This window comes from Sinocyclocheilus grahami, unplaced genomic scaffold (genome assembly GCF_001515645.1).
Source record: "Sinocyclocheilus grahami isolate Dianchi unplaced genomic scaffold, SAMN03320097.WGS_v1.1 scaffold645.1, whole genome shotgun sequence".
NCBI classification, from domain to species: Eukaryota; Metazoa; Chordata; class Actinopteri; order Cypriniformes; family Cyprinidae; genus Sinocyclocheilus; species Sinocyclocheilus grahami.
In genome coordinates this window covers 113,497-140,317 of record NW_015505824.1, presented here as the reverse complement: position 1 = coordinate 140,317, position 26,821 = coordinate 113,497, and the positions used below count along the sequence as shown (strand labels likewise).

At 39.1% G+C, this 26,821-nt stretch overlaps 4 protein-coding genes and 1 long non-coding RNA gene across 7 annotated transcripts; 3 read left to right on the top strand and 2 right to left on the bottom strand.

Annotated features, from left to right (window-relative positions):
* The first annotated feature begins 325 nt into the window (after window positions 1-325).
* On the top strand, window positions 326-3,082 carry LOC107558392 (uncharacterized). Its single transcript, XM_016242059.1, has 7 exons — window positions 326-428; window positions 526-677; window positions 910-1,014; window positions 1,196-1,351; window positions 1,935-2,010; window positions 2,469-2,590; window positions 2,692-3,082. Exons 1-7 carry the CDS (start codon window positions 422-424, stop codon window positions 2,728-2,730), a joined length of 657 nt encoding a protein of 218 aa, XP_016097545.1. The 5' UTR covers window positions 326-421; the 3' UTR covers window positions 2,731-3,082.
* A 746-nt stretch (window positions 3,083-3,828) lies between these two features.
* LOC107558425 (uncharacterized) lies at window positions 3,829-4,273 on the bottom strand. Its single transcript, XR_001605477.1, has 3 exons — window positions 4,187-4,273; window positions 3,966-4,086; window positions 3,829-3,863 (listed from the first exon to the last, which is right to left on the bottom strand). It is a non-coding gene; the product is annotated as an uncharacterized lncRNA (long non-coding RNA).
* Window positions 4,274-4,574: 301 nt separating this feature from the next.
* Window positions 4,575-11,454, top strand: LOC107558422 (tetratricopeptide repeat protein 5). Its single transcript, XM_016242084.1, has 10 exons — window positions 4,575-4,663; window positions 5,317-5,449; window positions 5,663-5,874; window positions 6,475-6,628; window positions 8,292-8,383; window positions 8,519-8,575; window positions 8,752-8,898; window positions 10,075-10,289; window positions 10,440-10,584; window positions 11,114-11,454. Exons 1-10 carry the CDS (start codon window positions 4,589-4,591, stop codon window positions 11,231-11,233), a joined length of 1,350 nt encoding a protein of 449 aa, XP_016097570.1. The 5' UTR covers window positions 4,575-4,588; the 3' UTR covers window positions 11,234-11,454.
* A 39-nt stretch (window positions 11,455-11,493) lies between these two features.
* LOC107558423 (E3 ubiquitin-protein ligase CCNB1IP1) lies at window positions 11,494-19,653 on the bottom strand. Of its 3 annotated transcripts, none has more exons than XM_016242087.1 (5): window positions 19,576-19,653; window positions 13,063-13,366; window positions 12,824-12,970; window positions 12,120-12,276; window positions 11,494-11,916 (listed from the first exon to the last, which is right to left on the bottom strand). In XM_016242087.1, the coding sequence occupies exons 2-5, from the start codon at window positions 13,357-13,359 to the stop codon at window positions 11,765-11,767; spliced, it is 753 nt and encodes a 250-aa protein (XP_016097573.1). In that variant the 5' UTR covers window positions 13,360-13,366; window positions 19,576-19,653; the 3' UTR covers window positions 11,494-11,764. The 3 variants fall into 3 exon arrangements, with proteins under 3 accessions (XP_016097573.1, XP_016097572.1, XP_016097571.1); XM_016242086.1 differs by having other exon boundaries at window positions 19,531-19,609; XM_016242085.1 differs by lacking the exon at window positions 19,576-19,653 and adding an exon at window positions 13,608-13,685.
* Window positions 19,571-25,718, top strand: LOC107558421 (sal-like protein 2). Its single transcript, XM_016242083.1, has 3 exons — window positions 19,571-19,667; window positions 21,309-24,451; window positions 24,597-25,718. Exons 1-3 carry the CDS (start codon window positions 19,592-19,594, stop codon window positions 24,819-24,821), a joined length of 3,444 nt encoding a protein of 1,147 aa, XP_016097569.1. The 5' UTR covers window positions 19,571-19,591; the 3' UTR covers window positions 24,822-25,718.
* Window positions 25,719-26,821: the final 1,103 nt, after the last annotated feature.

The following is a 26,821-nucleotide window of genomic DNA, read 5'->3' as shown; positions in this document are numbered from 1 at the left end:
TGGGCGCACCGAAGGCCTGGGCTTTAGGGGTAGTTTTTGCCTATATGAATAAACATTCATAAAATTTCATGTAGTTTTTTCTACATTTGTTTCTTATGCTCCAACCAATGTAATGACATAAAAAACCAACAAAATGCACAACTTTTTTTATGGTTCTCACAGCCTAAATGCAGCTCAGTCGTGTACGCTGTCATCGTTTTTTGCAAACTTTCTTATTCTTACTGAGGGAAAACGCTCTGCAAAAGACGTAACGTTATGTGGATCATCTGTAATGTCGAAAGACTGTGAACTCTCCACACTCCGGATGGGAGAGGGGCGGAAACATTCCGAAAACCCTACAACAGGGCGTCTTTAGGGGATCTTGGCCACAATACAATATAGTGATTGTTTTAACGTATACATTGAAGACCAGCAGAAGAAAATGACCAGTAAGATATCTTATAAATAATGTTTATTTTAGAGATTGTCATTTGTACCAACCGAGCCAGGACTGCATGATCCAAGACTTGTGTTGTAAATCAACAGGCGAACCCGAGGAGGCAGAGGTTTCGGGCTTTGTTTCAGTGGTTACTGCCGCGCAGAGCAAGGGCGAGGCGGGAACGTTACTGGAAGTTACTTTCCAGAGGAACCCCTGTCAAAAATACAAATACCTGGAGGCAGAACCCAAGATTTTAGGGGTACACGTGAAGTTGATATCGGAGTAGAATACAATGTAGTCTCAAACACATCTACTGAGGAGTTTTATGTCTCATCTGAAGTGTTCATTTGATATGTTTTTAAACAGTAAAAATATTTTATATATTGTTAAATATATTTAATAATAACATTAATTTTTTTTGGAAATTATTGACTCATTTTATATTTAAATGTAGAATTTTTGATAGTATAAATGTTCCAGCATTCCTCTAGAAAAATATCCTTCAATATGATTTAGCCTACCACTATGTTTTCTTTAAACTGGGCATACTTTCTGGCGGTGTAGCAATAGCAGCGCAGAATCTTCACCTGCGGACAGTTAGTCTATTCTGGACACAGCAAAAACGATGAAATATCATTAAAAATATCTATCATGCATGCTAGTTCTATGTGCAGAATGTACCCCCTAAATTTCTGAGTTCCCACTCAGAATGTATTGCTGAAGAGGCACTTAGAAATAAGCTTTCGAGTGTGTGTCTGTTGTTTTGTTTCTCAACAGCTCAAGGCTTGTTTGGGAATGCAGGTGGTCACATGTGTGGCATATACTTTCTGTCTTATGGGAACATCTGTTGAGCCAGATCCACACCTTATTGGCTGCTGGCATCATAATGACAGCGAGATAACACATGAAAATGACACATGTATACGATTAGAGGTAAGCAAAACAGTTTTAAATAGAAAATTTTAAAGTTATTAGTGTCACTGTATGCTGTTCACATTTGCAAATCACTAGGCTGTGGATTATGCATCATTTAAATATTGATATTTTGAGATCTATCTATCTATATATATGTACAGTGGTGTGAAAAAGTGTTGGCCCCCTTCCTGAGTTCTTATTTTTTTGCATGTTTGTCACACTTTAATGTTTCAGATCAACAAACAAATTTAAATATTAATAAAAGATAACACAAGTGAACACAACATGCAGTTTTTAAATGAAGGTTTTTATTATTAAGGGAAAACAAAATCCAAAACTACATGGCCCTGTGTGAAAAAGTGTTTGCCCCCTAAACCTGGTTGGGCAACCTTGCAATCAAGCGTTTGCGATAACTTGCAATGAGTCTGTTACAGTGCTGTGGAGGAATTTTGGTCCACTCATCTATGCAGAATTGTTGTAATTCAGCCACATTGGAGGGTTTGAGCATGAATCGATATGTGTGTGTGGGCCCAGATGGTTAGACGGCTGGGTCAGAGCATCTCCAAAACGGCAACTCTCATGGGGTGCTCCCGGTGTGTAGTGGTTACCTACCAAAAGTGGTGCAAAGAAGGACCGGTGTCAGGGTCATGGACACCCAAGGCTCATGGACGCCCAAGGTCCCATTGTAAATGGGGAGCAAAGGCTAGCCTTGTTGCAGACCACATACACCCCTTCAATAGTGTTCCCTAAAGGCAGCGGCCTCTTTCAGCAGGATAATGCACCCTGCCACACAAAATTGTTCAGGAATGGATTGAGGAACACAAAGAGTTCAAGGTGTTGCCCTGTTTTCCAAATTCCCAGATCTCAATCCAATTGAGCATCTATGGGATGTGCTGGACCAACAAATCCAATCCATGGAGGTCCCACCTTGCAAACTTGCAGGTTTTAAAAGATCTGTCTAACATATAGTGCCAGAAACCACAGAACACATTCAGAGGTGTTGTGGAGTCCATGACTTGATGTATCAGAGCTGGTTTGGCAGCACGAGGGAGAACCACATGATATTAGGCAGGTGGTTTTAATGTTGTGGCTGATCAGTGTATATTTATATATTGTTTATCCTCTTTGCTTACAGAAGGGATTGATCTACTGTATTCATTAGATGAGCTGACGGAGGTGACTCAGATTGTCCTCTCTGTCACACTAGCTGCATACTGCTGCAAGGTGATTCCTTGCTGCACTCCCAGATCTCATGTGGTAAGCAATGCTCATTTCATATCTGTCGATGCTGGCAAGCTGTATGAATGATGCACAGTATTATGCACAATTCTCGACTGTAAACTGCTTGTCTTTTTCAGCCTGTCATCGTTATGACGCCACCCACAACTCCGCAATGAAAGTGAGAGTGTGTGCATCTAAAAAGACTAATATTACTAATAAATCTCAATCTTAGAACACATTATTAGATACATTAATACATTATACCTTAGTCAAACATAATATCACTAATATATCTCTATACAAATATTTTGAGAACATAAAAACATCTAGTCATTTAACAGCTTTTTAATAGACTTTTAACATAATGTTCAGACTGCAGACCTATTTATGAATTAACATACTGTACATGTGTATAATTTCCAGTGTGAATTAATATCTTAATGCAACATATAAAACTTGTAAAAATAGCCTTTTACAGAACATATACTTTAAGAATCAGTTGGTGTATGGACATTGTCAATACTCAAATTCAAGGTTATTAGAATTTAATAAACATTGAAGCAGACAATAATGTTTTAATAAACATTGAACAAAAAAATCTAATTACAGCCTTCATACTGTTTTATGTGTTGACAAAATGTTTTCACCACATTATTTTCATTTTATGAAGTTAAAAGGATATTCCACATAAAAATGAAATGTGTGGAGCTCAAAAGATATTTTGAAGAATGTCGGGAACCAAACTAAATTGGAGCCCATTGACTTCCATTGTATAGAGGGGGAAAAACAGTTTGGAACAACAAACATGTTTCAAACCTGTATGACACTGAACAGCATACAGGTGTGTACATTATGAGAGAATTTTCATTTTTGATGTGCAATATTCCTTTAAGCTAAACGTGAAAACATCATTCTTGTGGCATACACACAACAGCAATGCTATTAATGCATCAATGGCGATATAACATTTTTTGCATTAAACTTAAACTAATAAAATTCACATTCAGCCACCGACCTGATGTCGTGATTGAATTTGTTTTTTTCCCGAAATAATCAAAGAACACAAACGAGTCTAAACACTTCACAAAATGTGTGATGCTTAACACTACCTTTAATAACGTCATAAGAAAAAATAAAGCAAAAGGTTCAATGATTCAAATTATACACATCTTTAAAATCATTACTGACAATTTAGAATTGATCTTAAAGAATCTGCAGATCTGTCTATTTAAAGTGAATGAAAAAGGTTCTGATATCCTTCGGATGAATGGTCACATTGGTTGTGCTGCTGAAAAAAAATTAGTTTGCTCTGTAAAAGGAGTGAAAAACATTTCACATCACAGCTATTCAATCTGATTTAATTACTTGTCAGATCAAGCATTGTAGTTACTAATCAAGGGTAAGATCTCACCTTCTTTTCGTACACTTTCATTGGTTTTCCAGCTCCACTTCTGGAGGTCTGATATATTTCACGTTCCAGTGAAGGAACGCTCCTGAACGTTGGTTACTTGCCCTATGCCCCTCATAACTTCCTGTTAATGAATTAATGAATGAATTTACTGTCAAATAGCAATGCTTAAATAATTAATATTCTACCAATAAAAAGATAAAAAATGAATAGTTTTAATGTACCTTCAGGTTAATAGTTATGGGTTGTGATAGCACTGGGTCTTCTCCTTCTTCATACAGGTGTGTGATCCTGTCTATCTCAGACTTTCTATCCCCACACTGGAAGATAATATATACATTTTGAATATAGTTTCTGGCCATAAGCAGAATTTATACTGCACCCTGATCATTCCATCAAATCCTGATTCACATAACTGTTATGATACATTATCGTTTTGTCAGTTTTATTGTGCACATTGTATTTTGGCCTACCTGAGTTGAGACTGTGGAGGTGCTGGCTGTGATCAGGACTGTAGTTCCAGCCAGGGATGCTCAAAGTAAAAATAAACTGTTCGTCTCCTGACCGGTAGGAGGCGCCCAAACACACTCCTCTGTGTTTATCACGCTTGCTCGGGTCCTGTTTACATGTTAAAGATGGCCGAGGTTGACAATGATGGGGAGCGGAAAACAACAGACAAAGATGACTTGCAAGTGTTAAAGGTTTGTACTGACTCTTTCATTTCCATTTGTCTTTTAGTGAGGTCAAAATAAATAGGCATCACCGCATTCAGATGAGGATGTCGATGACGGATAGTGTGCACATGGTTGCTGCGCCGTTTGTCACTATAACAACTGATTAAAACGAACAGGTTTCTAAGACAAGCAGCATCTAAATCTCTTTTATTAAACTTTGTGCAGTGCAGTGTAGCCTGATCGTGTTATCCTAACGCGCTTTCCATCATTCACCTCCCTCTGGAAGAGATACTCACTGTAGTACTGTAAAACCATAGTAAATTGATTTGAGTTCTTCTTTAAACAGTGTAAGAAACTTTGGCATAGTTTTTAATCTCGTTTTTGATGACAAATGCTGTTATGCCACAGCTTTACTTCCATAACTGCAGTTATGGTTTCTTAACTTTTTGTAAGCGAAAGCCACAGTACAGTATAATTTCTTTAGCTTTCTGTAATAATCTCTTTAGACCTCAGTCACCATTTGCTTTCGTTTTATTAAAAAGGATGCAATGCAAGTGCATGCTGACTGGGGCCTTCATTCTGTCTAAGATCTCTTTTTGTGATTCACAGGGTGACACAATTGATTTTTGGCTGAACTATTTCTTTAATGCATGAACATTAATAGCATGTTTTCCTCACAGGAGCTGGTAGATGATCTTTACTCTTTTAGGGACCGTTACTTTGAGACGCACAGCGTTGAAGACGCTGGTAGGAAACAGAATGATGTTGCTCAAGAGATGGCAAAGACACTTAAGAGGCTGGAGGGAAAAGAAGGTGTGCATTACTAATTTGTTTTCTACGAATTTTTAATGTTTAATAAAATATACTCTGACAAATAATTAAGAAAATATGTTGCTAAAAAACACAGCAGGATCCTTTATTACTGTCTCAGCACCATTAAAAATGTCACAATAAGAAAATAACTTTTTTTTTTCTAACCCTTGCTATGTATTTACTAGTATTATATTCTGCCCTGTCTTTCAACAGACGTGTACAAACACAGTGCCCAGTTCCTGCTGCTATGGGGTCGGTGTCTGAATGTTGCTCCAGGGTTTAGTCAGACTGCAGAGGAGCGTCTGTCCCGGGCTGTTAAACTGGAACCGGGTTTGGTTGAGGGCTGGAACACACTGGGAGAGCAGTACTGGAAAAAAAGAGACCTGACAGCGGCCAAGACCTGCTTCACAGGTGCACTACAGCAGGTGAGTCTTATTATAGCCAAGAACAATTGGTCTCGTTCATTAAGTACACACTATTACTCAGTGTTATAATCACTTATAATCATTAAATGAATAAATCATTCGATTACAATCATTACATTTTATTTAATCTTAAATATATTTTATCATATACAGTGAAAGTGTAAAGAAAGCTGCGTTATAGCTTGAGATGCGAGGCTTCTCAGTATAACAGGGAACATGTACAGCCAGAGTCGGCGCCAGCCCATACAAACTGGGAGGGCATTTTTTGCATTTCTTGAGGGGGCCTCGATAGAAATCTGGGGCCAGGGAGGTGAGGGGGCACAGTGACCTAGTTGGCCAGGTCGACACTGGCACCGACGCTGTGTACAGCTGTAATAAGACAAGAGGTCTGTACAAAAGGTGGTTATTGTGGTTTTGAGGAATTAGCCTGAATTTTTTGTCAGAAGTTATGCATACAAATAATGAGCATTACATATAAGCAACAATCAATGCAATTATTAGTGAATGATACCCAATATATTTTATGATATCTGGCTCTTTTGATACTGGACTTCTCATGAAGCTCACAGATTAACCTTTTTTTGTATTATCTTCATCCAGAGTAAGAATAAAGTGTCTCTGAGAAGCCTGTCTATGGTGCTGCGACAGATGCCACCGGAAGTAGACACTCAGGGGCAGAGCAAACACATTGTGGAGAGTGTGGAGCTGGCCAGGCAGGCTGTGCAACTCGACGTCACTGATGGGACTTCGTGGTGTGAGTGTATTACACTACTATTGTGAAAAAAGACATATTAGGTGCGTTCCTTTTGACCTTAAGTGGAATAACCTATGAAATAATCTGAAATAAAAAATTGGACTTCACAGGGTATTTTGCCATCTTAAAGGGGTCATATGATGTTGCTAAAAAGAACATTATTTTGTGTATTTGGTGTAATGAAATATGTTTATGCAGTTTAAGGTTCAAAAAACACATTTTCCACATACTATACATTATTGTTCCTCCTCTATGCCCCGCCTTTCTGAAACGCATAGATTTTTACAAAGCTCATCAGACTGATAAGTGAGGTGTGCTCTGATTAGCCAGCTATCCAATGCGTTGTGATTGGCTGAATTTCTCAAGCGTGTGACGGAAATGTTACGCCCCTTACCATACTGTGATGCCGGAGCGACGAGACAAAAACATTAAAACCCATTATAAACGAGGCATTTGTTGCATCCAGTGGGGACATAATTACAGATTATAATGATTTATACTGTCTTTTTTCGTGTTGCGTTGCATCGCGCCGCGTAAACATAAAACCATGTCTGCATTTGTGATCAGAGAAATGACAAACAACAAGCACTACTCTACACTGCTCAAAACTCGCGTTTGAATCATCAGTGGCAAATCCTTTAAATATAAAAAACGTACTTACAGTCTGTGAGTCAGAACAGCCGGCATTGTAGTCTACTCTCCCAGGATCAGTAAACAGTCCTCCATAAAATGTGCTGCACACATCGGAATATTTGGGTTGAACTGTTCTGGAACAGTGTTGTAAATACAACTTAACCACTGATTTCTAGTCGTGTCCTCTTTTGGAAGACCAAACAAAGTAGTTTCGCTTTCACAACGAAACATACAGCGGGCTGGAGTTGGAAGGCCAAACAAAGTAGAAACACACAGCGCCTTCACGACATGGCGGCAGCAACAATCTACAGTGAGAATAAAAGTTACGCCTTCTTTCTTTGCGTGAACATTTGGGCGGCGTTATGCAAATCTTCCCACATAGTGAGGTAGATATGTGGGGGCGTGTTAGAACGAGCCGTTTTAGATGGGGGTGGTTGACTCTTAACTTTTATAAAGAATATCTCTTTGGATTTAAGACTTTAGTCTTTGCAACTTTACAGATCTTCTTTATGCACCAAGAGCTTGTAACACTCCAACGAGAAAGGAAAAATTGAAATCGCATCATATGACCCCTTTAAAGGGATAGTTCACCCAAAAATGATAATTATGTCTTTCCAAACCTATATGGCTTTCTTTGTTCTGTGGAACATAAAAAAAAAAGATATTTTGAAGAATGTTGGTAACCAAATAGTTTAGGTTCCCATTGACTTCCGTTGTATTTTTTGTCCATATAACAGAAACATTTAAACTGTTTACTAACATTCTTCAAAATATCTTATTTAAGAAAGTCATACAGGTTTGCAACGACATGAGGGTATGTAAATTATAACAGAATTTTCCTTTTCAAGTGAACTATCCTTTTAAATGAAAATGAAATGTTTTTGTCAAGTGACGTGAACTCCAACAGATATCCAGGCTGTCGATCGGAACGCAGCTATTGTTTCCTATCAGCATTTCTGAATAGAGACGGAATATAATTAGAAAAAAATTGTAATGCATTATTTTATACTGTTTTGGTTTGACCCAACAGATATTTTAGGGAACGCATATATCTCCATGTTTTTCACCAGTGGACAAAACCCACAGCTCTCTCAACAGGCCCTCAGTGCCTATGCACAGGCTGTGAGTATTTCCTCTTCCTCTCCCTCATGTATCATCCTAACATTCATTTGTTAATATTCATAATATTATAATATTATTGAGCCAAAGCTGGTTGTCATCATCTTACCTTATAATTTTATCTGTGCATATGTACAGGAGAAAATCGACAAAGCATCCTCAATGAATCCTGACCTCCACTTCAACAGAGCTACGGTAACAATTCTTTCAGTTGCTTTCTCACACTTTCTCAGACTCCGGTGTTCACCAGCAAATATGTCACTGTAAAACCGGCATCTTATCCTCCTTGTTACTTATCTAAACTTGAAAACAGCCTGCTGTTGCACTTCCACTGTGTATAACAGGCCTAAGAAACTCCTTTCTGTCACCAGTTGTTCCAGTATGAAGAGATGTACAGTTCAGCTCTGGATGGATACAGCCGTGCTGCAGCTCTGGATCCTGGCTGGGAAGATGCTCAGGAGAGAGAAAAACATTTGCTGAATTACTTAGACCAGGTTACAGTGTTAATAGAGAATAAGGTGAGATAAATGAACAGTGACATTGTAACTTTTGCGGTTTATACTGGCACAGAACAGGCATTTTCATTTTATTTCTATGGGAGTTAAACTATTGACAGCAGAACAGAGAAACATCGTCGAGAGCATCTTGTGAACGTTGAAATGCTCAGCTTTATTCAAATGTCAAGTAGGCCTGTCACGATAACAACTTTTTGTTGTGCGATATATTTCCCCAGAAATAATTGCAATAAGTGATATTATTGTCATTTTAAAGACCATTTTATGCCACTGAATATATAATCATAATGTAACAGCATAATAATGCAAGAAGGCCTACACACTTTTAATTTAAGAATATTTAGATCATGGAAATTAAGTATCAAAATATTTGATACCTTAAAAACTTGAATAAATAGTAAATAAACATTTTCTAACAAAAGGTGCAAAGTAACAAGTACAAAAAAGAACTTGTATGGAGATTTTTCCATCTACAGATTTTTAAGGGTGCACACTATTGCTGAAAAAACAATCACTACTTAGCAGTCAGATGTCTGTATGCACAAAGGCACAGATGCATATCTTTGTAGAAGCATTTTTAAAATTTTAACTAGCACCTCATGACTACACCACGTTATGTACGAGAAGCTGCAAAAGACACAGGCGCAAGTGGAATGTAAAAAAACATGGTGACATTAATTTTTAAGTAAATATAATGGGCGATATATTGCGTAACTAAAAATTATTGAGGTCATGTACATATATTGTGCGTTAAGTCTATATATTGATTATTGCGACAGGCCTAACGTCAAGTGAAAAATGGAAGGTGGCAGGTGCATATAATGATGTCTGTCATGAGCATTTCAAAATCTGCATTTTACTGGAGTTTCTATTGAATTTAGTATGTAAATCATTTATTTTAATGTTGTTCTCTTGCATTGTCATTATTTACAGGTTTAGACTCTTTCATTTCTGGTTTTAAAAAAGTGTATTAAAATGGCACATCTTGATTTTTGGGCATTTGGAAAAAAAGCATCTGTCCAACAGTAATAGTGTGTATATATATATATGATGATCACATTGAAAAACAAATTGATTAAACATGTAGTTGATTCCAGGAGATGGCAGTAGAGTACAGTCAAAACAATATTCTGGAGGTCCGCAAGGAACAACATTAACCTCACTCTCTCTGTGTTTCAGGGGAAAATAAAAGCTCGGCGTCTTCGTACCATGCTCTCCTCACTCAGTTCCTCCACTCTGGGCCCGTGCTCCTCCCCTCAGTTCCGGTCTCCCTCAGGCCGCATAGGGAGCCTTGATCCCCGCAGCTTATCCGCTCTCACTCAAGGCCACAATGGCAGGGTGGCAGCACTAGGAAAAGTGGTCTTCAGTCTGGCCTCAGAGGGCCGTATGGCCTTGTGAGTTTAAATGCCTCTGCCGCATTAACCACCTCTACAAATATTTACTAAACATTTCCTAACCAAACTAGAAGGTTACTGGATATAGCTAAATGTCTGCTGATGGTGTTGTTTGATTTTTAAAATGGTTTTCTTGTTTTTGTCTTGCAGCACATTTGGCATGGTGGACAGTGAAGAGACCTGTTGCGTAGTAATGGTGTATAATACAGCAGACAGCTGGGGTGTTTTAATAGGGGATACTGTAGTCATTCCTGAACCACAGGTTAAACGGCACAGCGTAACGCATAAAGATAAGGTATGTGTACAAAACTTTTCATTCTATTTTAAAGTTTTATATCTCCACTACCATTCCAAATTTTGAGGTCATTAAGATTTTAAAAAATGATTTCAGCATCATTACTTCAGTCTTCAGTGTCACAGGATCCTTCAGAAATCATTCTAATATACTGATTTGGTGCTCAAGATTTTTTTTTTTATTATTGTCAATGTTGAAAACCATTGTGCCGTAATATTTTGTGGTAATATGATACTTTTTTTTCAGGATTATTTGGTGAATAGAAGGTTAAAGAGAACATAATTTTGATCGATTGAATGCATCCTTGCTGAATAAAAGTATTCAGTTCTTTAAAAATATATATACTTACTGACCTCAAACTTTTGAACAGTAGCGTACCTATTTACACAATCAAGCAAAATTGTTTGCAGCCATTATCTGTGGCCACAGGTGTAATAACCCAATTATAAATGTAATGTTCTTATTTTTTGCATTACAATAGCTGTAACAAATACTGATGTCTTTGTTTCTTCTTTGCTACTCCCTATAGTCATATGACTTCCGAAGTATACGTGTGGACTCTCCCTTGCTCCTTATAGTCAATGGGAAAAGACAGGTGATGAAAAGCCAAAGTGCAGCCTTTGTTACTTACAAACCTCAAAGTGAATAAACTCAGAGAGAGGACATATGGTGAGAACATTGAGAGCAATGAGGGTAGTGTTTTTCCATTTTGTATATATTTAGTTCTGTTCCTGTTTGTGAGGACAGCAAAACTCTGTACATATTTTTTCAAATCATTTCCCTTTTTTAAATTTCCTCTTGTTGATGGGCATCATTGTTAAGATTGTGCTGCGTGCGGTCTGTTTCATATTTGGGTTGTGAAAATAAAAATAAAATAAAAAAAAAAGAAATCCCAGTCTTACTTTGATCAGTTTGGCAGTTCCTACTTAATGTAGGGTTTTCCACATTTTAATTATGAGTTATTTTCCACAATAAGGTCATTTACATTAGTGGAAACATGTTGGGAGTATTTATAGCAGAGCAAACTTCTTTAAACTGTGTAACAGCTTTATCAGTAAATAACCAATTTGAAAAAACAAAAACAAAGAATTGAACCGAAACAACCATATTTGGCAGTCAGAACTGAAATTAGAATTCATAAATGGAAGAAAAAAGCATCCTAGTGAAATTTAAATCATACTTAGTTTTTCTTAAAAGTCTGGGTTCTGTCTCGGGTGGGTGTGCTGAACTGGAAGAAAGTTTTAGCATTTTCTGGCCCCAGTGAGAAGAACCTGTCACCTTCTGGTCCCAGGAATGAAGGACTGCTATGGGAAGAGCGTGGTTTGACCAAACCTGATGACAATAATTGCAAAGATTTTTCATACACTACAATGCTTAACAACAGTCAATCACATCTGAACAATTTTAGTCTCCGTAAGATAAAGAACTCTGGACCTGATTTTATTTATGCAGGATAAAAGTAGACAACTACAATAATTTGTTTAAATAAGGAACCATTATTTTTGTTTCTACCCATTGCTTGTTTTCCACCTGACCTGTAGTGAAAGGGTGGGAAATGGGATCTTTCTCTCCCGTTCCCAGCGTGTGCATCCGTAGTGAGTCGAGAAGTCCCTGCAGCTTCTGATATTGCCCATTTCGTTCATTCAGTCGCTCCAAAACCTCACTGTACTTCCGCTTATATTCCTCCAGCACCTGGAGAATGTAAAAGTTGAAAATGAGGACACTGATAGCAGTTAAGGAAATACAAAAAAAGCATCCCTCTCATGCTTCTATATATACACAGTACCAATTATAACCAATGATTTGTTAACTTGATTGCATGTTTCTTGTGATCTTAAACTTTTGAGCTAAAGTCACTTGCTTCGATGCTTGAAATCACAAATAATTAAAAAAAAAAATGGATCAGTTGTGATATTATGAAACGACAACTTAAAATGAATTTTATTTATTTGAATTGTGATGCAAAGCTGAATTTTCATCATGACAAATGCTCAAGTAACATTCCTTAATACCAGTGTTGAAAAAAGTTGGGCTGCTTAATATTTTTGTGGAAAGCGTGCTATATTTATTTTTTTTTATGAAAATGTTGAAGAACCAACAATATGTTTTGTCTTCCATGTCATTTCATGGTTTTTGATTTATTTCTATTATTTGAAATTTTGGAAAAGTTATTTTGACCGTTACTGTGTATAAACTGCAAGTGTGGGCATTGGTTTGATGCTTTGACCATGTTTGAGACCTTTTTCAGGGATGCGATCTCCCCTCTTAATGCATTTAACTCGAGCTCTTTGCTCTGGTTCTGCTGGATCATAAACTTCTCCATCTGAAGCACTTGTCCTCCAGCCCTGGACAGACTGTACTCCATCAGCAACCTCTCCTGGTTTACCTAAAAATGACCACAAACAAAAGTGAAAAAAGGAAGGTGCATCAATCCCAACCTTTTCTGTTTATGGAATTGCATCCCTGCAGACATCAAACCTGGTAGGTCCAAAAGTCTAGCGCTTTATGACTGATTTCCAAAACAGTTTCGGGCTGTAATCCGACCAAAACCATAGCCTTGTATTGCTCTGATGGTGCCAGCTCGGTTCTAAGTACGTCCAGTTTGCCCGAGAGCATGGAGGAGCACGCGGGGCAGATGGCAGGTGTGCGGCTGAATTCTTCCGTACCGTGTTGATCACAGAATACATGAGAGCAGGCCGTGACCCAGGCGAACCCGCTCAGCTTGGTCCGGCAGTTATGCGAATTACACAGCAAGGTGAATTTAGATGCAGACATGGCGGTTCTTATGGAAGGAAACAAATGTAAATTATTATATTTCTTAGTATATGTATGTTGTTTTACTGGTTACGCTAACGAAAAATGATTTTAAAAAAGTATATGTTAGCGCTTTACGTGTAAGCTAGCAAAGCGCGGGAAAAGTATTCCCAAGCTTCAATATCTAAATACTAAATCAAACTAATGCGGTTATAAAATATACATATCGCTCTTCGCAAGTATGAAGCTTTATAAACTGGATAGTTTACCGGGAATTTGCACCGGTGTTGCTCATTATTTACAATCAGTCACAGGTAGAGCGCCGCGCGGGTTTTAACCTCTTCAGACCCAGAACAAAGTTTTGTGAATTTAGTTTTGTTTTTGAGGGCATAAGAAAGAAAAAATTAAAAATAACAATTCTGAAAAAAATAGATTTTATTCATATGTTATGTACTCTGTAGAGGATACTATGACTTTTTATAATTAAAAAAAAATGTATTGTTAATAAAAAAGACATGAAAGAATATGAATAGGCAAAACAATAGATTTTTTTTAATCACCAATACATTTTTAGGTTTCAGAACTTTGTATAACGATGATTCTCAACTATGTATGAAAGATATAACAGAATTATTTGATCTAGCTTACCATTTAGCTTTATGCAGTATGTGTGTAAAATGGCCATAAATGGGTTTTCCCACTGCATACAATGCATCTATACACTGTATCTAATTTGAATATTAATGTGTTCTTGGGGCAACATGTAATGGAAAAAATAAGTGTAATGATGGGAGTAATAATTGGCAAGATTTTCATAATAATATCTAATATTTCATAGGAATAGTGAAACATAATTTCTTTCCCTATTCATTTGAACTCCAATAATTCCAGAAACGCAATTATGATGCACTTTCAATAACACATTTGTTCCTCAGGACAAACAGAAACAGTCATAAATATTGTTTACGTACTCCGAGGAAGAAGAATTAAAAAAAAAGGATATTCATTGGTCAAGTCAGTTGCACTTACTAAAATAGGGTTTGGTCTAAGGAAACAGGAAACATATTTCATGATAAATGGTTGCCCATATGCAGGGACGTGCACAGACATTTTGAGGGGCTGGGGCTGAAGTGGAAAAAAGGGCATCTCTCATATTTATTAAAAATTTTTCCTAAACAAAACGTTAAATATATTAGGGGTGTGCGATATTGACCAAAAATATGTCTCGCTATTTTCTGGGATTTTATCGATAACGATAATTAGATAACATTTTGCTGAGTGTGTTATTGTGCTGATATCTGGTAAGGACTGCCGTGGACAGCTGACTCAAAGTTTTTGATATTCCGCATATTCTGTGGTGATCAGTTCACAGCAGTGATAGAAATGAATCTTTTCCAATAAGTTGAAATGGATTTTTACCTTTTATGGGTATTTTTACCTTTATAAAGCCATTTTTTTCTAAAAGTGTGCATCATCTTTTCAGTCAAATTCTTAACTTGAATCAGTTAATTAATAAGTCATTTGAGCTGTTACCAAGTAAATTAAATCAGTATTGACAAAATTCATCTTTGCAATGCAGAGGAAACACAGAGGCTGCGTTAGAAGTGGCATTTAGATGCATTTACACACTGTTTAATGCAGGACAAGAATGCATTTAACCTGCAGTTACAAATACATTAATACTGTTTTGATCATTTAAACATAAAATGTTGAATACTGATATTTGATCTTTTTTAAAAGGAAAATATATTTTAAATGTGAAATTAAAACCACCAGTAGGTGGCAGCAAGTCACTGTCAATAAGTGAGTCATTGCGATTGAACTGAATCATTTAAAACGGTTGATTCATTCAGGAACGAAACACCGTCATGTTGCTCAGAGATGCAAATTGGAATTATATTTGTTGGCGAAATATACCAAAAACAGTCAATTGTGTCTAACGTAAGTGTATTAAATTCATGTTTATTGAACTGCTGTATAAAGTCTTCACGTGATACTGATTAACTATATATAAATATATACATTTGTGCCCCCATATCTTGAATTTTGTGATCATTCTAAATGCATTTTAATAAACTGAATCATGCAGTGAAAGAACGCGCACTAACCTACTATAGACTTCCTATTCCTAAATAAGTGTAATGATGGGAGTAATAATTGGCAAGATTTTCATAATAATATCTAATATTTCATAGGAATAGTGAAACATAATTTCTTTCCCTATTCATTTGAACTCCAATAATTCCAGAAACGCAATTATGATGCACTTTCAATAACACATTTGTTCCTCAGGACAAACAGAAACAGTCATAAATATTGTTTACGTACTCCGAGGAAGAAGAATAAAAAAAAAGGATATTCATTGGTCAAGTCAGTTGCACTTACGTGCACAGACATTTTGAGGGGCTGGGGCTGAAGTGGAAAAAAGGGCATCTCTCATATTTATTAAAAATTTTTCCTAAACAAAACGTTAAATATATTAGCGGTGTGCGATATTGACCAAAAATATGTCTCGCTATTTTCTGGGATTTTATCGATAACGATAATTAGACAACATTTTGCTGATAGAAATGAATCTGCTGTATTAAAGTCTTCACGTGATACTGATTAACTATATATAAATATATACATTTGTGCCCCCATATCTTGACTTCCTATTGCCTTAGCTAAACTTACATGGTAGCTGAGTCATGGATGATAGCAAGAAAAATTAACTGTATTTGTCTTTTGGATAATTAGCTGTAAATTCAAGGCACAGGTAGCTTAGTCTTTTGTTCATCACCACACCAAGACAAACACAACTGTAAGAGAGGGAGGGCTTCACTTCTGCGGCTCTCTGCCTGTCTGTGACTGTGATGTGCCGATCAATGTGTGCTACACTGCTGTGCGGAGACGAGGAGGGAGAAAGGCATCAGAACTCGACAGTCTCAACATTTCCCGACTCGACCTGATATTTAGATTTTTTATTTGTTTGACAGGGAAAGCTGTGCGCAAACAGAAACACACACATGCACACATGTTCCTCAGGACAAACAGAAACAGTCATAAATATTGTTTACGTACTCCGAGGAAGAAGAATAAAAAAAAAGGATATTCATTGGTCAAGTCAGTTGCACTTACGTGCACAGACATTTTGAGGGGCTGGGGCTGAAGTGGAAAAAAGGGCATCTCTCATATTTATTAAAAATTTTTCCTAAACAAAACGTTAAATATATTAGCGGTGTGCGATATTGACCAAAAATATGTCTCGCTATTTTCTGGGATTTTATCGATAACGATAATTAGACAACATTTTGCTGATAGAAATGAATCTGCTGTATTAAAGTCTTCACGTGATACTGATTAACTATATATAAATATATACATTTGTGCCCCCATATCTTGACTTCCTATTGCCTTAGCTAAACTTACATGGTAGCTGAGTCATGGATGATAGCAAGAAAAATTAACTGTATTTGTCTTTTGGATAATTAGCTGTAAATTCAAGGCACAGGTAGCTTAGTCTTTTGTTCATCACCACACCAAGACAAACACAACTGTAAGAGAGGGAGGGCTTCACTTCTGCGGCTCTCTGCCTGTCTGTGACTGTGATGTGCCGATCAATGTGTGCTACACTGCTGTGCGGAGACGAGGAGGGAGAAAGGCATCAGAACTCGACAGTCTCAACATTTCCCGACTCGACCTGATATTTAGATTTTTTATTTGTTTGACAGGGAAAGCTGTGGCAAACAGAAACACACACACGGTATATACATGTATTCATTTATTTAAAAATAAAAAGAGGGCACTTTCTCTTGAGGAAGAAAAAGGGCAGGTGCTCAAGCCCCCTTTGATGTCTATGTTTGCATGTGTCTGCCCATATGTGTTGCACACTATTCAAAATTATGTTTTTAAAATAAGTCTTTTATAGACTGCATTTATTTGAAAAGTGCTGTAAGAACAGTAATATTGTGAAATATTATTACAATTTATAAATGTAATTTATTACTGTGATGGCAATGCTGAATTTTCAGAAGCCATTATATATGCTCAATCAATTTTGGAAATAAAAGAAAGTTAGCATTTATTTTAAATAGAATTTTCTGTAACAATGTAAAGGTCATTGCTGTCACTTGTAATCAATGTAACACATCCATGAAGTATTACGGATCTTACTAACCCAAACCTTTTGAACTATAATGTAGATTTTGTTCTAGCCCAATGATTGTTCAAAAAGTATCAAATATGTGGAAGGCGATCACACAGTGTTATAGCCAAAATACATCAAAGGCCTTCTCAGAAGAGAAACTCACAGATAGCCTACAGCATTTCCATAGTATCAAGTGCATCAACTGGGCATGAGAAGGGTATAGGTCTTGACCACTGATCTATTGACCTTTTTCTGATTTTCTGTTGTTTTCTTCTCCGTTTTTCCTATATATCCCAATTTTGGCATTGTTTAGATTGACTAACTACTATCACCCAAAACTATGAGCAAACACGTATATTTGGAAAACGGTACCTCCTCTGAACAGCATTATATAATGCAAGTCACTCAATGTTCTGTCTGATTTGATTGAACGAGAAGCTATTTTTAATCAAGCAATGCAAATTCTTAACTTAAATGTTTAGAAAAATTCCCAAATTAATGTAAATCAGCCTAAATTCTGTCTACCCAACTAAGCACATTTTCCCTGCACAATTCAATCAAAATCAGCCAAATGTATTCCAATTCCAATCTGGCAACACTGATGAGTACTGTATATAACAACAAATTAACAAGTAAAAAACAGCAGCGATGCAACAGATGCATGTGCGCCATGATGATAATGGTTCTACACTGTCTCTCTTTCTTTTTGAATTGTTGGTTTGCCTTAAGCGTACAGTATAATGTTATTGTAACTATTTTTATCTTAAATTATGCTTTGTTATTGTAAATAAGCCTGCATGAACAAACCCGCTCATGTATAAGAAAAAAAACTGCCTAATGGTCAGTGGACCACTTAGCCTTTTATGAGACACGGTGCAGGTCGGCTGCATGTTTTTGATACATCTAATTAAAAATGGCTTTTCACTTCATCCCTCCTCCACGTGGTGTATGGGAACAGAGGCGGGGGTGAAAGGGGGGCATTGTGCGGAGCGGCAATGGATCCTGGGGGTGAGGAGAGAGAAAGAGATGCCCACTCAACTGTGTCCAGGTCGCCATTGTTGGAAATTCCCTTCCTATTCAATGCATTTTAAATAGAGCTCCGAATATTCGGACGCACCGACAAAGTGAGCGAGCCGCAGGGGGTCTTTACTCCAGTAGCCCGTGCAATTATAGTCTATAAGCCGCTTGACGTATTATCTCATCCCATCATCCCTTCATGTTATTTTTTTGCTTTTATAACATAACTTTAACATCTGGTGTATTTTTACATAGGCCTACACGATCTTCCACTATCCCTTTCAATAATAGGCTACTTGAGCTAATTTATATTTTCCTTCTAGGTAACCTGATAACGCTCAGTCAGTTTTTTTTTTTACCTTCCTGTGAATCAGATGATTTGCAATGTCGCCTATTGAGATTTCACATAAATCTTAGTAGACCTGCCAATACAAAAGGTGTCTCTCCTTCTCAAATTCTCAATGGGCGCAGTAAATGAAGTGTAGTCATTAAGTTGTTTAAAACAGGCAGATGTCAGAATCCTGAGGGGTATAAACTCCCTTTTTGCATACATTACAAGCATATGTTTAAATATAAAAAGCCACGAAATTCGTTTTGACTCATATTGGTAGGCTATATAACTCAGTTGTCTAAATTACTAGAGAGCAGCTATTAGCATTAAGTGAAACGCAAAAGAGGGAGAAAGAAAGAAAAGGAGACGGTGTTCCGCGCCATTGAAATGCAAATGTCAGAACAAGGAGAGATTGTATTTTCGTGTGAGTGTGTGTGTGTGTGTCTTTGGAGAGGAGAGGAGGGGGGTCCGCAGAGTGGACAAGTTTGAGAAAGAGGGGACTTGTTGAGGAAAAACAGCCACACACGCACTCGCCAGTTCACACAGCAACAGCGGACGATGTCATAGTCCGCTTCAGCAGCCCACACGAATTTTAAGTTACATTTTTTTTTTTTTAACTAACTCTTTCAACAGAAGCCGATGTTATCTTAACGCGTTCTGCAAGGTGGATTATTTACGAACAGAGGAGTTCCATACGTAGTTATTCATTACCGACCTTATAATTTGCGTTGCAAAGTTGCTTGATGCCCGTAACTCTCACCGTCTGCTCGTGAATCATGTCACGCCGGAAACAGAAACGGCCCCAGCAGCTCGTTAACGCGGACCCCGGGGGCACGCGTTTGATGCCGCAAGGTGAGGAAATCAATCCTTTGTTAATTATTTGTTATCCTGGACTAATGGATCGTGATGCTATATTATTAAAAAACGACTGTTTAATTAAAAGGTTTTTGCATAACTAGTTTTAGTTTACCAAGAGCACCTGTAATTCAAATAATAATTTTGTATACGTTTATCTTTATTGCTAAAAATAGGAACTCTTTATCACCTGAAGAACTATGATACAGGTTAAATTGCACTAGTGCGTTTGGCCCTCTACTTAGTGAGCCATTGTTTAAGAGCAGCAGCAGCTCACATTTCTGCCATGACCTGACTTTTTAAAAAATAAGTAGTTTACTGACATTTCCCGCTCAAAATGTCTGCTCAATGTGTTATATTGAAAGAAGGCTCTTGAAGACATGGCCAGAGGGTTGGTCTAAAGGTGTTCATCCGTATGGCCGGTCATTATGTTGACATGAATCACTCAGGAGCCATAACTGTGTTAGCTTTTCACTAATGCCAATCCTCTAAGAGACTTGCAGCATAGTCAGTTTGATTGCTGTGGGTCTTTTATGCATTTAGAGGAGTCTCCTATTCAGTGTGAATAAGTTGCAGGCAAGGGGGAGGGGACGAAGGGGGTGTTTGGGTAAAGATTAATCTCTTCTCACTCTGTTCTTTCCTCTTCTCCCTTATTCTCTCTCTCATGTTTCCATGTGCTCCTCTTTTCTGCTCCCACTGTGTTCCCCCCTTCCCACTCCCTTGCCTCTATTCACTTTGTACCTCTGCTCAGTTGGGGGTTCCACTGTTAGAATACAGAGAGGAGAAAGAATCCACCATTGCTTGCATGCATGGAAGAAAAATTTAGCTAAGGAATCTTAAAGATACAGCACCTTTGTGATTCGATTTCTATAGCTATTGGCAAGAACAGGTAGTAAGTTGTGAAGGGATTTTTTTAGGGTTGAGTGTTTCTGGTGCATTTTAGCAGATTTGATTACACACGTCTGTGTACAGTAATTTTCTGTATCAGTATGCCAGAGAATGGAAATGGTTCATCTGTCAGTCAACCCACTATTTTCCCAACCCCCTTCTTCTAGTTCTTTTTCTGCGCTCAAGATTCTAAAAGAATTTGACCTTAGAGCTCATGAGGTTAGGTCATCTAGCCAATCAGAGCGCACGGACAGTGCCCAAAACCCTTTCTATGCCCTGACCTCTGACCCTGTGTGGGGTCAGGGGGGAAGGGTGAATAGAGAGATGAAAGATGTAGTTGATGGACAGAGGGTTGGGTTAAGAGGGGTTATGGGTTGTTGTGGTGATATCTATTGTCCTCTAAAAAGCATTGCAATAGCTGCAAGGTGGTTAGTGAGTTGTGGCAAGAGTGAGGACAGAAAATGTGAGTGTGGTATATGCAGGTTGTGATTTAAGGGTGAAAGATCATTAAGAATGCAGAATGACAAGTGGTATTCAACGTTTTGGTGAAAGAAAACTGTTGACAAAGGAGTTGGCCTTAATAGGAAGGCTTTCTCATAACTTGTTCTTATAGAACTCTGTTATAACAATTAATATATAAATTGAATTATAAAATAATTAAACAATGCTACAGCAATATTATGTTTTCAAATAATTGTCATTGTCTGATAAATCAATGCTATATACTTATAAACTTCTTTTTTTTTCCAGATGACCAGCTACCAGTGAAATCGCCATCCACCTCTCTTGCCTCTGAAACTACCTCGTCATCTTCCTCTTCCTCTCCTACATCCCTTCAGGACTGTCAGCCTCCTTTGGCCCCAAGACCATCTCCTGGTGGGCTTCATGCCCCCTCGCTCCCCAATGAGAGCTCATCTCCTCTCCATTGGCCAAATCACATAGCCTCATATTCTACATCTCTGCCTAATGCACACTCATCTCTCTCTCCAGACTTCCCACATCCTTCCCTGTCCTCCCAGACCCACTCTCCTCCCCCTAGCCAGCAGAAATCCACTCATATTCCATCTCATCAGCCCCACTCCACTGTGACATCCCCACCAATGGGTATTTCTGCAACCACCACTACCTCCTCTTTATCCTCTTCATCATCGCTGGGTGCCCCACCACATCAAGGAAGTCCTAGTCCCATCCACCAAACTCCTTCATCCCCTTCAGAGCAACTCCAGGTGCCTCCGACCCTTGCTGTACTATTAGAGGAACTTCGGGTCCTGCAGCAAAGACAAATTCACCAAATGCAGATTACAGAAGAAATCTGCAGGCAGGTGCTGCGCCTAGGTGGTATTGTCAGTGCCCAAGATGCACCTCAGGGATCTGTGGAGGGTCAACAGAGTGATGCAGGCTCTAGCTCCCCACCTAATACTGTCTCCCGTGCCTCTTTAATTACCCAAACTCCTACAACCAAGCCCAACCAATCTCACACAAATGGAACCAGAACTCCTTATTCCACAACTTCATCCGCAACATCTTCCTCATCCTTAGTCACCTCTTCAGCCTCTGTGCACCCTCTATCTCTAACGCTAGGACTTCCACCTCGCTACCTCAATGAAAAGTCTCCCAACACCTCCATCAGTCATGGCAATGGCATGAATTTCCCAACTCCTCCCTTGCCCACGGTGAGCCTCTCCCATGACCATCTATCTCTCAGTTCCACTGTTAGTATGTCAAATGGATCTTCAAGCTCCTCTTCAGGCCGCCAGCAGCACATCTGCCGGTTCTGTGGGAAGGTTCTAAGCAGTGACTCCTCACTACAGATCCATCTGAGATCCCACACCGGTGAGCGTCCATACCAGTGTCCGGTCTGCCTTAGTCGTTTCACTACCCGCGGCAATCTCAAAGCCCACTTCCTTCGTCACCGTGAGCAAAATCCTGAGCTGTCACTCTCTCTCTTGCCACCTGTTCTGTCTGAGCAGAGCCAATCAGGATCTGGCTCAGGGCCATCACAGAGGCGCAGAAAACGTCGAGCAGAGGATGAGGAGCCATTTGGGGTCAAAGGTAGTGTAGGTGTGCCAGATAGTTTAGCTCTTGGTTTCCTGTCTGGGTCATCTCATCCATCTCCCTCCTCCCTTCCGTTACCACCCAGTGTTGATCTGGCCCTGCTTTCCACTGCCCACTCTTTGCTACAGCTTAACCGTGCCTCAGCTGCAGCTGCAGCCTCTGTTTCCACTAGTGTGCAGTCATCATCTTCATCCATCACCTCTTCTGCTATGACTGGTCAATTCAAAGGTGCGAAGCAGCAGAGGTTTGATGAGAATACACCACCACACTCTACCTTACATCCTGGTTCTCCATATTCTCAGCTGGCACACCTTCCGAAGATTCTTTTCCCATCAGGTCCCTCTGCCCACCATCCTAGCCTTGCCCTTCTTCGCACTCCTCTCCTCCCTTCCCCTCACCTCCCACTTACCTTCCCTTTCTCCTCATACCCCAAACCTCAAAACTCCTCTTCTCCATCCTCCTCTCCTTCCTCATCCTCTACCACCTCTGACACCTCAAAGCTGCAAAGACTGGCGCAGAAGTTAGAGAAGCAGCCCCTCCTAAAAAGCACCAATGAAGGCCAGGCTCAGGCTAATGACATATCCACCTCCAACGCTAATGCTATCTTAGCTTACAGGAGGGAGATGATGGCGGCCTTAGGGCTGAACCCGAGTCCTAACAGTGAGCCAGCCAGCCAAGAGCTCCAAGGGTCAACTGCCTCCTCTTTGGTTCCTAATCAGTGCGGGGTGTGCCTCCGTGTCCTTAGCTGCCCAAGGGCTTTACGTCTCCACCAGGCCACTCACTTGGGTGAACGTCCATTCCCCTGCAAACTCTGTGGCCGCTCCTTCTCCACAAAGGGAAGTCTAAGGGCTCATCTAGCCACACACAGAGCGCGTCCAGCCAATGCACGTGGCCAGAATTCATGCCCGCTCTGTCAGCGCAAGTTTACCAATGCCGTGGTACTGCAGCATCACATTCGGATGCATCTGGGGGGCCAGTTGCCTCCAGAAGGTAATGGGGACCTGCAGCCAGAAGAAGACCCTGGTCAAATGGATGGAGTTTCTTTACCCAAAAACCTTCAGTCTCGTCCTCTAAATATGAGCATGTCTTCCTCTGCCAGCTTACTGGAGTCTGAGACTAGCCTAAGAGATGCTACATCGGGTGATGCAGATCAGCTCATGGAGTCAGATCAAGATCCCTATGTCAACACACCTGAGACTAGTCCAACTGTCACCCTGGAGAAGGCGGACCCCTCAGGAGAAAATAGCCCAGCTGACAATTCAATTCCAGCAGATGAGAACCATTATGGCACAGTCCATCACAGCAAATCTCAAGTTGTCAGTGGCTCTGCAGAAGAGGATGAAGACACGCCCTTATCTCTCTGCACCCGGACCAACTCCCAGGACACCTTACTTGATAAAAAATGGCACAATGGCGCTTCACATCAAACAGTGATCAGCGGGCCAAATCCTAGTTTAAGCTCTGAAGCTCTCAATCTGTCACCTGCCCTCACTCCACCCTCCAGCCCAGGGTTGTCCACTGAGTCAAAATCAGACCAAAGCAGCAATCAGACAACACTTCATGTGAATGGAATAGACCGTGTTCTTGAGTCCAATGATGGCGACTCTCACCCAGCCACAGAGAATGCTTATTTGCACATTCCAGACAGAGCTGTAGAGCAGAAGGTGAAAGCTGAGGATGCACAAGAGTCTGCAGAAGAGGATCAAAGGAAAGATGGAGAAAATACTGAAGTGACATCACCAGAGACTCCTGTAGCCCCTCCACAACCACAGCGCTCAGAGAAACCTTACAGCTGCACAGAGTGTGGAAAAGAATATGCTAGCCGCAGTGGATTGAAGGTACATAGATTAATGTGCTATTTTGAAGAAGATGGAATGTTAGATGACATTTGTATCTATGAAATATTCATTAACTAGTGATATCAACCTGTGATATCATGTTTACGTTAGAAACAAGACTTCTAATTTTTGTGTGTTTCAACAGGGGCATATGAAAATCCACAGCGGAAGTATGAATCAGGTGGCCAGTACCACATCCTCACAGTCCTTTGAGGGACAAGTTGTGGAGCGTACAGAGGAGTCAACCCATCGAAAACTGAGAGGAGACGATGCTAAAAACTTGTCAGAGGAAAGTACAAATAAATTGTCCTTGACTGAGCATCCGGTGTCTACCACTGACAGAAACGACAGACCTGAAGACACTGCTTAAAGGAATGTGATTAGTTAGGTTTTAGCACTATTCTTGTTTACTGATTTCTATGACAACCTTTTTCAGCTTTGTGGTTAGTAGTTTTTAGTTGTTTGATATTGTAGAATATTAGTAAATCAGTCCATATGTAATAGTAGTGCCTTTTCATGAAGACAATTCAATCATATTGATAAAAGACTTAGTAAGTCTTTTGACTTCAAATATCAGGATGCACAGAAATTGGATCTTGAAAATAGTATTTGTGTATAACAAATGACAAGCAAATTAATTATCTAAGTGTAATTTCAGAAATCAATTTGGAATTCCAGGATATACATAGTAATACTTGTAAAACATTTAAAAATATATATTTTCAAGCAAACTCTAGGAAAAAAGGGACTGACCTGATGTGTGAGATGAGAGAGGATTGTAGGGATCATACCAAAACTGATCAACTGATGTGCAGCTGAATGTAAATATCAATTTTGTTTAATGTACCCTGTTTTTATCTTCTTTCATGCTGCTGTACTTTGTAGGCATTTCTCTAAATAGCTGCACTATATATGTGACTGCTGAAACTCTTATTGACAAGGGAGGTTTATGATGACAATGATAGGATTGTATTGCTGAGAGGGTCAGATTTACTTTCTGCACAATGCCTGTTCTTCAACTTTCTTGATTTAAAAGCTCCACTGATTTAGTATTAAGGATTTTTATTTGATTATGAAAAACAGCAAATCGGATCAGTTCTGATGATGGTACAGATGAGCAATTGCTATAGATTTAAGCTTTCAATATTTTTGTAATCTTGAAGGTTGAAGCAACTTTGTTGGCCCTGTTGAACTCTATCAAGCTTTGTGTTGTAATTTTCTTGGCTGTAATGTGGTCCTAACTTGTCAAAAAGAGAAATAAAGTCAGAAAGAATGTCTCAAGATTTGTGTTTTTACTTTTTTTTTTTTTTAAATGTATGTGCATTTTTTTGTAATTGCACTGAACACAAAACTGCCACCTGTTAAGCTATTTTCAGAATCTGATGAGGCTTGTTTGTTCTTGTTCCATAAAGCACTTTGTCCTTCAGCAATTGTCTACCCCCACCCCTTTTTAAAAAGAAAATCTGCTTCCTTTAATGTTTTAGTTTCCCAGATTGATGGTGTGCATGTTGATGGCTGTATGTGTGTATGTTGTGTGTGTGTGTTTGTTCTCACACACACACACACACACAACACACATACTTGTGTAATGCGATTGAGTGTGCAGCTGTACAGACTTCACTCCCTCCCCTCAAACACCCTCTTGCTTTCTATGTCATGCTCTCTTTCATATGCTCGCTCTTTCATTTTCTCTTTCATTCTTTGCCTCTTTCACTCTCTTTCTACCCCCCCACCCCCGTGTAATGTGGCTGACACACAGGAAGCTCTAATCCTCGCACAATGTCCCCCCCTCATCCCCCCTGAGCGTCTCTGCGCGGGATGAAGGGGAGGTGGAGACCGACCCGGCCAGCTGTCCCTAAAATGGCTCCTAATCCTGCCTCTGCCAGGCCCTCGAAACCATGACAACCTGTAACCAAGGAGAGAAATGTTGAGGTTGAGAGGGAGACGAACAATGAGTCAGAAACTAGGCATGTGGAAGAAGTTTGTCCACATGCATTCAGGAAGGGATAAAGACATGTCTCAATCAAAAATAAGGAAATCTTCAAGAGACAATGGCAAATATGCCAAAATGTAGCATCTTAAGAGGCAAAAAAGCAGCAAGACGTGATGAATGGTTCTACAATGAGTTGTTAATGATCTTTAAAAGATGAATTTGAAATCAGTGGATGTAAAGTAAAGCTTCTTTCCATTTAGACTCGGCACTGCAGGTGGTTATTGTACAACTGCATTTTGTTTATGTTTATATATAATATGCATATATATTTAACTTTTATAATGTTCATTTACACTTTTTTTTATTTACGGCAGTTTAGTAAATATCTAGCCAAAAACAAGTTCCAAAAATAAATACTAGGGGGGGGGGGGGAAACC